The sequence below is a fragment of the Cryptotermes secundus genome, unplaced genomic scaffold (genome assembly GCF_002891405.2).
Source record: "Cryptotermes secundus unplaced genomic scaffold, Csec_1.0 scaffold247, whole genome shotgun sequence".
Taxonomy (NCBI): Eukaryota; Metazoa; Arthropoda; class Insecta; order Blattodea; family Kalotermitidae; genus Cryptotermes; species Cryptotermes secundus.
In genome coordinates this window covers 320,289-335,275 of record NW_019740656.1, presented here as the reverse complement: position 1 = coordinate 335,275, position 14,987 = coordinate 320,289, and the positions used below count along the sequence as shown (strand labels likewise).

Sequence of the window (14,987 nt, the reverse complement as noted above, 5' to 3'; positions counted from 1 at the left end):
GGAGTGGAACAGTTGGACGGAAAGCCAACCACACATGATCTTAAGTGGGCGTCTGGAGTAACACAAACAGAAGGGGAACCGCTGATATGCTGGAACACGGATCAAGAAAGCCAGTCACAAACTGCAGAACCAGAGGTCCAATCCATTCAGGCACTAAAAAATAAAACAATAAAACGTGGGAAAATGTTGCAAGACAAGAAAATGGAGATTAGCGAACTGAGAGAGAAAAAGCGGAAACTTTCCAGAAAGTTACAGGAAAAGGAAACCGAAGTGTATCGCCTAGCGTCGGAGAAGGAGAAGCTTGCGAAGGAGTTAGAAATGCGAGGAACAGAAGCACAGCGCCTGAGAAATGAAAATTCGGCTGCTGAAACAGAACTGCGTGATAAAGAGACGGAAATATGTCACCTCAGGGACGTACACAATTTGCTAGATTTAGAAATGCAGTCGAAGAATAGGGAAACTGCGGTTATTTCCGATGGAAACAGGGAGCTAGGAACATTACTGCAGAAAAAGGAAACAGACATACAGCGCGTAAAGGAAGAGAACAGACTTCTGGAACTGAAGTTGCAGAGAACTGACGCAGAATTTCTAAGCTTGACAAACAAAAATACAGAAATCGTGGGACTTCTGAATAGCACAAAACGTGGACTACTACTGCGTGTACATAGTGAAGAGGAGCTGGAAAACATTCCAGGCGATAACTTTGACCTTAAAGGAAAAATGAGTGATTCTGAAGGAAAATTGATCTATGATAATACAATACTCACAGCGACTATAGAGGATTCAGAGTGGGAAATTCATAAACTCACAGAAGAAAACTCGCGTCTACGACAGGAACTTCATGAAAAGCGAAAGGAAGAAGAGAGACTAAGAGATGAAAATATGAGATTCGATAGAGCACTGCAGGAAAAGGAGCCACAACTCGAAACTCTGACAGATGAAAATAAGCTGCTTAGACAGGCGTTCAAGGAAAAGGAAATGGACATCGAACGCTTAACAGAAGAAAACATGAGATATGAGAAGGAACTGGAGGAGAAGGAACAAGAATCAGAAAACCTTGCAAACCGTAATTCACAGCTAAAGGAAGATTTTCGTGAGAAACGATCACAGATGGATGATCTTTTAGGTGAAAATACGCGTCTTGAAAAATCAATGCAAGAGACAATGTCAGAAGCAGAACGCCTTGAGGTTGAAATTGCGCGGATTCAAAAGGAACTTCACGGGAAGGAGTCGGATACAGACCGTCTGAAGTGCGAGAATGCAAGATTGGCAAATCTGCTGCGAGAAAGTGAAACCGAGGCAGAGATGTTGAGAGGAGAAAATACACATCTTGATAAAGAACTGCATGAGAAGAAATCCGAAACTGCTCTCACGACGGAACAAAATGTGTATCTGAGTAAAGAATTACAAGTTGGGAACGAAGCTTTAACAGTCTTGACAGAAGTAAACGAAAGACTTCGCAGTGAACTACAGGACAAGAAAGCAGCGACAGAACAGCTGACAGAAGAAAATATGCGCCTTAGTAAAGAACTACAAGAAAAGGAACCCGAAATAGAAAGGCTAGAAAAAGAAAACACACACATTAGAAAGGCATTGCAGGAAAAGGTACAAGAAATAGAACATCTGACTGAAGAAAATAAAAGACTCTCAAAAGAATTACACGACAAGAAAGCAGATATAATGGCAATTACAGAAAAAAATACACATTATTGTAAAGTAATTCAGGAAAAGGAACACGAAATTGAAATCTTGGCAGAGAAAAGTGCGTGTCATGCGAAAATACTGCACGAAACAATGACAGAGATAGAATGCTTGACACAGGAAAATACACGCATTCAGAATATCTTACACGAAAATGAGGCGAAGACAGTAAGTCTGACAGGAGAAAACATTCGGCTTGACAAACAACTGCAGGAAAGTGAACTGAGGATAGAGGGAGCGACAGAAGAAAATGAACGTCTTCGTGAAAAACTTAAAGATAATGACTCCATTATAGAGTGCCTCACTGCAGACAATTCACGATTAAATAACGAATTACAACAGAAGGAAAAAGAGATAACACATATCACAGAAGAAAATGCAGATATCTGGAAAGAATTACAGGAAAAGTGTCTGGAGGAAGAACACCTAACAGAAGAAATAACACGACTCAGGAGAGGAAAAGAAGAGAAGAACCTCAAGATAGACAACATCAAGGAAGATCATTCACAACTGGAAAGAAACTTACAGGAGAGTGTGGCAGTGATGCGGAAACTGACGGAAGAAAATATGATACTCGGACAGCAACTACAGCACAAAAAATCTGATATCGAATGTCTGACAGAAGAAAATGTAAGACTCGAAACGGAGCTGCAAGAAAAGGTACGAAGGACAGAATCCATCACAGAAGAAAACTCGCGGATACGTGAAGAATTAGAGTCTAAAGGGTCAAAGATAGAACTATTAACAGAGGAAAATATATGCTATGCAAGAGAAGTAGAACAAAGCGCTGACGAGATTGAGCGCCTCGCAGAAGAAACTACACTCCTATTAAAGGGACTACACGATTATAAAACAGAGAAGGAACGCATAAAAGAAATAAATGTAGGGCTGGGAAAGGATATGCAGAAGGAAATACTGAAGACTGAGCAACTTACGGAAGAAAATGTTGTTACTGGCAAGGCGTTACAAGAGAAAGAAGCAGAAACAGGAAGATTAGCGATGGACAATTTGCAGCTAACAAGCGAACTGCTACATAAGAAACAAGAGACAGAAAGCTTGGCAAAAGAAAATGAATTATTGAGCAAGGAATTGGATGGGAAATTACCCGAAATAGCTCGAATTACAGATGAAAATAAACGGCTCGGAAAAGAACTGCAGGAGAAGGAATCAATGACAGAAAAGCTTACGGAAGAAAATTCAAGACTCGCGAAGAAACTGCAAAGTGAGATAACACAAATAGAAGACCTCACTAACCAAAATGTGAAGCTTGGGAAACGTTCTGTAGAGATTGTTACAGAAGCAGAGCGTCTTACAGAAGAAAATTCACGTATGAGAAAATGTCTGCAAGAGAAGAAATCTATGTTACAACACGTGACAGAGCAAAATGGAAATATTGGCAAAGAACTGAAGGAGTTCGAACAGGAAATAAATCAATTTACAGATGAAAACAGGCGACTAACTGAACTCGCGGAGAAGAGAAAAACAGATATTCACAGCTTAAAACATGAAAAGCTTCGGAAAGAATTCCAATGGAAGAAATCAGAAATAGAAAGACTGAAGCAAGAAATAGCCCAGAACGAAAAAACAGAAGAATGGAAGGGCCTCTTGAATGACTTTACATTTATTGAACACAAGTTACAGACCGTGGAAATGCAGACGAAAAGTCAAATGGAAATGAACAGAAATCTCGAAGATCAGCTACACGAAAAGAAAGTAATTTTAGAGAATATGGAAAAAGAAAATGCACAGTTGGAGAATAAATTAATTAACACAGAAGAAGAAATACATATCGTAGCGGGCAAAGCCCGTGACTTGGAAATGAAATTACTAAGTAAAGAACAAACAATCAAGAGCCTGAGAGAGTCGTGTGATGTATATGGAGATCAGATACGGGCAGGGGTAAAAGAAATGCAGAGGTTAACAGAGAGAATAGGAGGACTGGAGAAAGATATGCAAGTCAAAGAAAAGGTGTCTCTGAAACTCAAGAATGAAAATTGTGACACTGGGAAAAAATTGCAGGAAAAGGATCCTGAGACAAAAGAAGTGACAGAAGAAAATGTGAAACTGATGGCGATGCCGTTAATTAAAAAACGAGATCGTTTGGAAGAAGAAGAAAACGAGATATTGGGAAATGTTTCGGAAACACAAACGGGAAAATTCAATGTGCAGTTAATGAGAAAAATTAAAGATTTCCAAGGGCCAAGTTGTGATAATACTGATTTCGGAATGAACTTAAAGATGAAAGTGGAGGAATTAATGGAACTCACGGAGAGGAAGAGAACTGCCGAGGAAGGTTTCCTTTCTAAACAATGTGAATTACAGAAGTTCAGAGACGATAACACGGGTCTCATCAAAAGAACAGAAACATGGAAAGGCACAACTAGCTTCAGGGCACAAAATGTGGACTTCTGTGGAGGGAAACAAAACGAGAAAACAAATGTGGGGAACAAGGGAAATGATAATGATCTCGGGGAAGAATTTAGGAATGAGTCAGCAGTTTCCGAGATTGATAACTGTCACACAGAAGCAAGGAAACTGACCAAGTTGATGAACGTGAAGACGGGAATAAAGACGGATACAAGACAAACAGAAATTCAAAACACAAGTCGAAATGAAATCCACGCGGACAGCGATGGTGTGCAGCATCCTGCAACTGCAACTGGGATCAAGAGGCCGGGAGTCGGAAGACATGGCAAAGGAAACTTTCTGCAGGATCGAACTGATGATTCATCGGATAATGATAAGGAACTACAGGTAGAAGACACAACAGGCGAGAGCAAACGTTCGTGGGCCCACAACGGAAGAACAGAGGAAACAACGTTCCTGAAACAACTGAAGCCTCACTCTGTTGGGGATCTCAAAAGATTTCCCAGAATGCAAAGACATGTTAGTCTTGATACTGGGTTCGATTCCGTAATGATGAAGCCGAACATCATGATGAAACCGGATGGGATATCTGAAAACAGCAAATTGCGAAAGCAGCTGTCAGTCAACAGAAGTGAGCGACAGAGCGCTGTCGATGGCAGCAAAGGACGTGTTGTGCTGTAAGTACACTTAACTTACTCGTAGATCTATATTCAACAGTTTAACCCCTTAAAGCAAGCTGGTAACTATAACTGCCACTTATTTTAAGGTGAAAAAACTGCAATTTCCCTGTAGTGAATTTATGTGTTTCGTATGATCGCCGGAATAAATTCCTATTACTGTATTTCCGTATAGATCATTAAGCAATTTTGTCTTTCTGTTGTGTCTGAAGCATCTCTGGAGGTACGTTACACCTCGAGTAGGCAAAGTTACGCGGGGAAACCAAAGTCGCGTGCGTTCAACGAGATATCGGTAAGTCGATTCTGATAGAAACATAATGACACACTACGCGCAGAAAATAAAGCGTGTTTACTCTGATGTAGAAACTGAATTCTTATATATTACACAAAGGAATGTGATCACCCAACAGCCAATTAAAAGCATTAACTGAATCTGAACAAAAGCATAAAAACTCTGAGTTCGCAGAGCAGAGCTGGAACTTATGCGAAATCTATGATTTTAAGTTTGGCCAATAGCGAGTGTTCTGGGCTTGCTTTATCGATGTAAATCTACGGGAGGGGCTCCAAATATGTGAAACATTTCGTATGACTGTCAAAGTTACGTAAGAGTGAAATTCGAAGAACCTACAGGAACGTCAGCTACAGCGGACCGAAAGTTTCGCCTGCAATTCTCAACTTATCACGTGGTTTCTTGTGGTTTCAGAACGGACATGCCGCTCGTCAGTAGCAGCTACAAGGGGCAGATCCCTACAGTAAGTAACAACCCAAATAGTGCACAAACTTCCTCACACTGCAACTAGCCGATTTCTGGCACAATCTTTCCCATATTCTTGCCTTGTCGTTTTCTGTTTTAACAACCTAAATAGTGCACAAACTTCCTCACACTGCAACTAGCCGATTTCTGGCACAATCTTTCCCATATTCTTGCCTTGTCGTTTTCTGATTTATGTCACTGTGTATGTAGTCTGGTACGTGGTTACTGAAGTTGCAGAGGAACTCTGAAGATTGAGACAGTATGTCCCTTTGAAACATTTATATCTTCCTATAAAACAAACTTCGTGGCCTGTAGTCCGCAAGCGAACTATACCGACCGAGCTACCGTCGCTTGTCGGAGAAGTTAGTGCCAACTTTTGCGGATAGAGGGTGTCGCATGGTCAGCGCAACGTTAATCTCAGTTTTATAGACAGGAGCCGCTACTTTTCCATTCAAGTAGCTCCTAAATTATCCTCAAGAGGCTGAGTGGACCCCGTTCCAGACCCACTACTTCTCAGAAAATCTAGTAGCGCCGGGAATCGAACCCGGGACCTCTGACCACTCTATACAGTGTCTTAATGCAGAAGAACTTCAAATTTCCTATTTTCTTGATATAGTTGCTTCATACCTTCTGTACAACAAAAGAACATTTTACAGGAAAGAGGTAACATATAAGAAATTGACACATCAAATGGTAGCAAGTGATTAGTTGTAGGTATACGAGTACAGTTATTCTGTTATCTAATTTTACATTTATCTTTCAGATAAAAGTCCCTGATAATATTCCAATAAATAAAACTGCTTCATTATCATATACAGAGTTAAATACATTCATTAATAAGTATGATACCTTTAGAGTAATTTAACCCAAACCAAAAATTGCATTTAAGTAACTGCACATTTGCGTTTTACACATGCATATGGCTTCTATCAGTATACAATATTATGTTTTAGTGTAATACTGTCGTTATATTATTGTTATATGTCTAAATATCTGAAATACAGAACTGTGAATTCCTAGCAGAATTTAAAATGTAACAAGTTGTTCCAAAGTCCCACACTGGCCAATAAAGGGCTTGGGTTATTTACCACAAACTTAACAACAAGTTCTGAGAAGAGCTAATCGCCTACTTTCTTTCACTTCGTATTGGATATTTGATGTGACCCAAATGCACATAAAACACCACATCCATCACTTCTATTGTTGGGCGTGTTTTCGTTGCTGCGGGAACGTGTTTACCGAGCTGTTGCCTAGCAAAGGCCGTGTGTTCCGACTCCACTATTCCAGCTTTCAAGCGTTAGGGAGAGGAACATACAGACAGCAAGGTGATCTCATAAGACTCCTTTTTTTCCCCCCAAAATATGGAAGCAGGATAAGAACTAATTTCCAAACAACCATAACATAAATTGTAAGATTTGAGGTTTTCAAGGCGGTGACCATGAGAAAAGCAGTCTTCTAGGATGTGGCGCCGTGTAGATATTGTGTTAACCGACGTTTCGGAGGAACGGACATTCCTTTTTTCTTCTACCCTGAAGATAGAGGCGATATGTTCATCCGAAACGTCGGTTAACACAATATCTACATGGTGCTACATCCCAGAAGATTGCTTTCTTCAAAACCTAAATTCATATTTCCTCCACATTACATATAATTGCACAACTGCCCAGTCAAAGCAACTCCTTTTACAAAAATAAGTTGAACAACATAAAGACATGATATGTGACAGATGTAATAATTAGCCTTCCAGAGTCCACATATCAGGTTCCAACACCAAAACAGCAGTGTTTCCTTTAGAAAGAAAATATTGTTTTGAAATACGAGATTTGCTGGAAGCCTTACCAGATAGGATTATGTTTAATTATTACTGCAGTGCACATGATTAAGATTCGTTATGGTATGGGGAAGCAATAAGTTCTGAATATAAACAAATTGTTGCACTTCATACTAATTCTTGAATATATGAATCATATATAAACTGTTTTGTATTCTAGGCTGGCCCAAAGACCACAGAATGCACATCCATGCAGAAACCCGGCTGGGTGTACATGAATGCAGAGTTCTTCACTGTTAATGTGGCGGCTCTGTTGTTCACTCGAGCCATCAATGCAAAGCTGGCATTCCACTTGGCATCACACAAACAAATCCCATATTTGTTTAATGACATAATTCTGAAACTTGGAAAGCAAACGCTTTTTCTTCAGCTGAAAGATCGTCCGTGCCATAATAAGTATATTGACAAGTCACAGACTTTTCAACTGAAAGGAGACTTCAGTCTGTTGAGACATTACAAGTCATTCTGTGAAACAAAAAAACTGTGGACCCAAAGAAAGAATTTACAAGACTATGGTAGATTTGAAGACAGCATTTTTGTTGTATACACAAATGCTGTAATGTCTGATGATAATGGACGCAGTGCTGACTATACAGTTTGGCAGGAAGTTCTTTGTTCCAGGGGAAAATATTTCACGTTCTCTGAGGATAAATTCCCAGAGGTTTATGAAATGTTCGAAAACTTAGAAAGATATAAACAACTGCTGGCCGATTCAACCTATAACTTGCAACTTACAACTAATCAACAGTTGCTTGATTTTGTCAGGAAAGTTTGGAACAGCAAGGCTGCCGCTCTTCCAGGGATAATTGAACTCAACAAGTTGCTAAAGGACCTTCAGGAGCTGGGAGACTTGTCACATTACAAAGAATTTTTATCAAGGTTTTGGTTTCTTACTGAACAAGGAACTGATCAGCAACTTGAGGAACAAATAAAGCAACAAATAGGACTGGCTTGTGGAATCTCTGAAACAAACTTGATTTATACTCGCTTCAAAAAAGAAATGGGTGACTGGTACAGATATTCAGATCAAGTTCTCACTCGAGAATCACAGCTCTGGAAGGATATCAGAAATGGAAATGACAGTTCAAAGGTGATCAAAGAGAATCAACTGTAACAATTACACCATCTGTTAGCAGTGACCAAGCTCTGTTGATTACACTGTTCTGATACACCACATGCTCCCTACTGAAAGCGTACATTCTTGAGGTTCAGTTCATGGTGTATGACAGTTTACAAACTGAAATGAAATGTGTTAGACATGTGGGTGGGGGCATGCAGGATCAGCGTGAAACCATAAAAAACTAAACTGCATTCCTATCACAGCACATTTCACAAACTGCATTTTGCGTTCTTGGCATTTTTAGAATAAATATTAATTTATGCTGCTGTTCTGTTAATATCATGACCACTAACTTGTCATGCAAATGTCACAGTTTACATAATCCAAACCAATGCAAATAAGAATGTTTTAAGAGATAGTTGTTCTGTAAATTAATTATATTTATACTATAAATAAAGTCTACAAACTATACTGATCGTACCGCTATTTCAACATCAGTTGCCTCAAATAAAATCCTAATTAATATTCCCTTCTCAACCCAAACCAAAAACCAATATAAAGGAAGTACCTAAATAAAATTTAAAGGGGTTACCCTGATATTCTCTGAATGAACACAAATTTTACTTCAAAAAGATATTTGGCACTCCTCAACTTAATTGTATCTACATTTTTTACTCATACTGCACAATCTGAAGGTCCTGGCATGAATCCTAGCCAGAAGACTTCTGGACTACTGCAGTTACTGCAAACAATCATCCTATCATTTCACTTTTAATACAACAAAATTTGTAATTGACAGTGTGTTGTTAAATAAACAAACAAAGATTCCCTTGTCATATTTGCTTCTGAAAAGTTCTGAACAACTCTACAGTACCATATTCTGGACTGTGATACCATGCAGTCTGGTAAAAGCTGTAGAAGTTTACTAATGTGTCCGAGGAACATACTGTGTACATCTTCTGGGCCGATATTAAGCTGAGAAAGCAACATATGTAGCATGCTATAATGTGTGTGAAATGATGCATACAAAATATGAACCTCGATGTTACGTAATTTTCTCTGTCTTCCTGTTACTTCCTTACCTTTGAGTCGAAACATTCTCTTCAGCACTTCGTTCCTTGACACATATATTCTCATCGGATGACAGACCATTCACACCCGTATAAAACACTGGTAAAAATGATAGTTTTGTTACCTCTACCAGGTACAAAACACAAAAACTTTCGTCTCCAAATTGAAACTCTCATTTGTTGAGATATATGCTACACTGCTGAATCAAGCACCATTAATACGAAAAACGGGACCTTAATAACCTCACTTATATACAACTAGAACGGCACTTCACATTGCGAATTTTAGTCACACATTACTGGGACTGGGTTCTCAAATTCATATTAGCCTTGACTTGCTGATATGTTCGGTTAGGCAAAGCTTGCTGGATGATAAATACATACTGAATTCATAACTTTGAAATTTGTTACGGACCTGGGTATTCTTGGTTTTAAGATTTAAAAGATACGTGATACAAACCAATCAGTTACATCATAATGTGAGTCGTAAGTACCGTTACGCGTTTAATACAAAGTTGGAATTAACTTGGTGTACGTATAAGTATATGGGAATAAACAAACAGCTATAAACTGTTCATAACAGATTATGAGCACGTCAATCACATTTAATTAAGACCCCTTTCGTGACTGATGTACTCGTACATCAAAATAAGCCTGGAAACTCAGTTTCAGTAAACATAAAACTAAATTACGAAGTGTTCGTACGAAATATTCATCTCGAAATTTTATGTAACGCATCATATAATTTTAAATATATGACGTAGTAGATGCATAGATCCATTAAATAAATTGTAAGAAATGATACTGTGAATTGAAACTATCTATTTGGCCTGGTGGGAATACTTTGTGATGTTCGCTGCCTGTCAGTTTGTGTGGGCCCATTGTCAGCAATCTCACTGTTGTGTAAGACTGAATAAAACGTAGTTTTGTGGACAAAACCAGTGCTACATATCCACTGCCGGAAATGTGACCTAATGCACATGTCCTTCTGTATTTAATTTTGTAATACAAAATTCAGTTACCATATCTACAAATCCTTAGTACTGTTTGTATTAAAAAACAGAACAATTGCAGAAACCATTCTGTAGACCTATATTTACATACCATGCCATCAGTAATGAATAACATCATCAAAAAACTATGGAGGCATAATAATTTGTCCACTTCAAGGTCTTATGTGCTTCTTCATACCATACCACATAATGCAGATTCTGTCTAAGGATGGTAAAAATAAATCAAAGAATTACAGAGCATGAAGTAAAATTCTGTCACAGTTGCTAGGCAGGATTTCATGTGCAAATACACAGACTGTGGACAAAATGTGGGTACTCAATTTGGTAAATTGCTGAAAGGTGGATATACTCTTTGTGCTTATGTAGCCTAGCCATGAATATACCATACAACAGAAGGTTTTAATGTACTATTTTATGAGCTATGACTTAAGGAACTTCCCAGTAAATTTTATATTTACCATGACTGATGATTCACTAACTAAGCCAGTTGGTAAAACTGGGTGGCATATATGTCTTTTTAAGCACATTGGGAAGAGAGATATTATATAGTACACAAGTAATGATGTGTTCTGTTTTGAATTTATTTTGACAGAATGACATGGAGGTAATCAAAGTGGAACCAGATATTGACAGAGAAACACTGTTGGCGGTTTCCCACAGTGAAGATTCACAACTTGGCATAAAAGATGAAGATCATCCCGACCCATTCACTTTAGTTTCAGTTGAGATTGAAGACAAGGTGAGTGTCACATAGTTGTCTTACAGTACCTACAGAAAACGTTCAGATGAAAAGCGTCTACAAAGAAGGGGACCAATATTAAGATGGATCCAAAAGAAACTGATTTTGTAGTACAAACTGGGATAAATGCCTCAGGATTGTGCATATCATGCAAGTGGGTTTTTGGGTTATAATAGCAAACAGTTTTAGTTATAAATGACTCTGATTATGAATCTAAATTATAATAGTATGTAATCTCTGCTTTTGTAGACTAATCCAGATGATGGTGTAGGATTGAAGGAGATTAATAAAGTTAAAACCATACAGCAGTGTACTGAACCATGTCAGGACGCAGGAGCCAAGTAAGTACCAGCACTTACTCCTCTGGTAAACTGTATATTGATCGAAAAGAATTACGTTCATGTAAAGCATTCATACTTTCATGTATTTGCAACTGAAGTACATTTTATGCAAGTAAAGAACTCGTTACAGTAGATGCATGTCACACTTAAGAATGAGAGTAGAGGGCCTCAGAAGTTTTGTTTACACCATAAACTTTCCCAGAGACAAGATGTCACCGGGTGTTATTCTCCATACCTGTTTCTCAGAAAAGTAAGGTAGATTATCTTCTCTTTCCCTGAGGAATTTCTAAGTGTAAAAGATATATGTGATATGTATTGATGACTTTTTGCCCTTGCTACTTATTACTGTATCAGTACTCCTGTGGGAACTGCCCACAATCAAGCAAACGTTACAGTGACAACGAAAGTATCATTGCTTAGCAACAGCAAGTAAACAGCCACTGCTAGGCAAAGCATACAACAATATGGACAGCAACATATTTTTTTATGATTTTGCCTAGCAACGGCTGTTTACTCACCGTTCAAATCACGTCGCTGTCAACAGTGTGGCATGTCGTTATATGAAATACAACCACTTGTTGAACACTCTAGTCCAGAGTTGCATTTCAGTACAACATTCAAGGTGTCACAGATTTCACTATTGTTACTATGTTATTAGAATTCAATTCTTCAAACTGAAGTTCATCTGTGCATATTGTGCAACTAAAATAAATATTATAGAACATTTCAACAAGTGGTTGTCTCTCCATATAACGACATCCCACACTCCCATGACAAACATGATTGGAGAGTTATTCACATGTTCAAAGTGATATACTTTTTAAACAACAGCACAAAAATATGAGCAGTATTGACTTTCAATCTCTGGAATAAAATAAACTGTATTATTCTCATTTAAATAGTTCATTGGTATTAGACTCCATTGACACATTTCACAATATGAATTTCCATTGAATTTCCTAAGTTGCTTGTGTTGATGGCGACTTCAGTGTAATAGTTCATGTTGTAGCAAGTTTACTATTGTAAAATACTGTTTCTCACTTCAGATGTGACAGTCCTCAAGGAGGATCTGCTGCCTTTAACAATAAACCACCTTCAATAACACAACACAAGCCCAAGGGTAGATACAGAAAGAAACTGCAAAGTGCTGCAGATATTTGTACTTGTAGTGAATGTGGTATAGTATTCAAGATGTCAAAAGGATTGATAAACAAGGAGATTAAAATTCATATCTGTAACAAATGCAGTACAAGTGGTGCCAAAGAACCTATAAATCTTGCAGATGGCATAGAACAGACTCAGGAATGTGATCGTGGGTCCGCTGTTGATAGTAGTAGCAAAGAACATTCCGCAGATAGTAGTGAAGAAAAGCTACATGTGTGTCCGGAGTGTGGAAAGAGTTTCACGCGATCATTGGCTCTCAAGAAACACTACTGCATGCAAGAAAAAACCTATGTGTGTGAAGTATGCGGAAAACAGTTCACGCAGTCCCGTAATTTATTGGTCCATTCTCGCTCACATACTGGTGAAAGGCCATTTACCTGCAATATATGTAACAGAGGATTTTCTTATTCTGGGGACTTGAAAATACATATCCGTATACATACAGGGGAGAAACCCCATGTCTGTGAAGTCTGTAATAAGGCATTTTCAAAACAAGGAAAGCTAAAGATCCACTATCGGATACATACGGGAGAGAAACCGTATGTGTGCAAAGTATGCAAGAAAGGATTTTCAGAATCCCAGGTTCTCAAAAGACATTACCATACCCACACTGGAGAAAAGCCCCATGAATGTCCGGTATGTAAGAAAGGATTCACCAAACCGGGAAAACTTAAAATCCATTATCGNATTCACACTGGTGAAAACCCATATATTTGCACGGTGTGTGAGAAGAGGTTTAACGACACGCAAGTTTTAAAGGAACATTATCGTACTCATACTGGAGAAAAACCTTATGTTTGCAGTATTTGTATGAAATGCTTTGCTTTTTCAAAATCTTTGAAAAAACACAGTCACATTCATACAGGACACCCAATAACAAGACACTGATTTTCTTTAACATGTAGAAAGGAAGACACCTGAATGTTTACCATGGGAAACAGTTTTACTGTGCTGCAAAAATAAAGTCAGTATGGCATGAAAAGAGGGTTCAGTTACCCTCAGAACAGGGCCTGGGCTCAATCCGTGTGACCACAGAAGAGAAAAATAACATGAATTTCCATTATGCAGTTCTACTTTGCCACTGAAAAAGGAATAATTGAGTGCTTCCCATAAAAATATTCATAAAATAAAAAGTGAAATATGCATTGGCATTCCAGTGGCATCAACAAAGTATATTTTAATTCCAAATCTTTATTATTTCTGAAATTTACTGTACATATTTAAACATTCCTGTGCAAATATACATATTAATGTAATTAATTTGTACATTTATGCATACACCCACACTTACCATCATGAATGTAACTTATGTTTACAGCAAATACATAAAATCTATGTTCTGTGTGTCAGTAAATGTCTGTTCAGACTCCTGGTCCCTGTAAAATCCTTACCACAAACTTCACATTTGTGGGGGCGGACCCTGGTGTGAATAAGTGAATGCGTCTTCAAAATGCTATATTGTGTGAATCCTTTACCACAATTCTTACATTTATATGGATGTTCTCCAGTATGAACAAGAGAATGTCTCTTGAGACTTCTTGCCACTCTAAAATGCATTCCACATACATTACACTCACGAGGTCGCTCTCCTGTATGAATTAGAGAGTGTAACCTAAGACTGTGAAACTGGGTAAAACTCTTCCCACATATTTCACATTCATGAGGTCGTAATCCTGAATGGATCAGTAAATGTTGCTTCAAGTTGAACACTTGAGTAAAGCCCTTCCCACATACATGGCACTCAAAGGGCCGCTCGCCAGTATGAATGTACAGATGTCGTTTGTGGTTACTGAAGTCTTTAAATTTCTTCCCACAGACTTTACACTCATAACGTTTTTCTCCCGTGTGACAATGAGCATGCTGTTCCAGATATCCGATACGTAAAAATGGTTTGCCACAATTCTTGCACTCATAACGTTGTCTTGTATGTGTACGGCGATGCTGTTTAAGATACCTGGCTTGTGTAAAAGTTTTAAAACAAATTTCACATTCATAAGATTGTCCATTTGTATGTATAAGAGAATGTTCTCTAAGAAGTTTGATTTTCTTAAAACTCTTGCCACACTCTTGGCATATAAATGGACATTTATCTGTTCGGCTTGGCGAGCTTGACTTGGGAGCCGGGCTCAGATTAATTTCACCACACACGCATGAGCTGACTCCTGACTTTCCTAGTACATTTCAGTATCCAGAATGAGTTCATCAAAGCAAGCTGCAGCCGCGGTGATAATACTAGATGAATGCAGTGTGTTCGGGAGAGAGAGGAGAGA

General features: G+C 38.4%; 1 protein-coding gene across 1 annotated transcript; it reads left to right on the top strand.

Moving 5' to 3' along the window:
• The first annotated feature begins 363 nt into the window (after positions 1-363).
• Positions 364-14,929, top strand: LOC111872415. Its single transcript, XM_033754690.1, has 6 exons — positions 364-4,745; positions 5,449-5,497; positions 7,491-8,420; positions 11,066-11,212; positions 11,462-11,553; positions 12,600-14,929. The coding sequence occupies exons 1-6, from the start codon at positions 439-441 to the stop codon at positions 13,603-13,605; spliced, it is 6,531 nt and encodes a 2,176-aa protein (XP_033610581.1). The 5' UTR covers positions 364-438; the 3' UTR covers positions 13,606-14,929.
• The last annotated feature ends 58 nt before the right edge of the window (positions 14,930-14,987 follow it).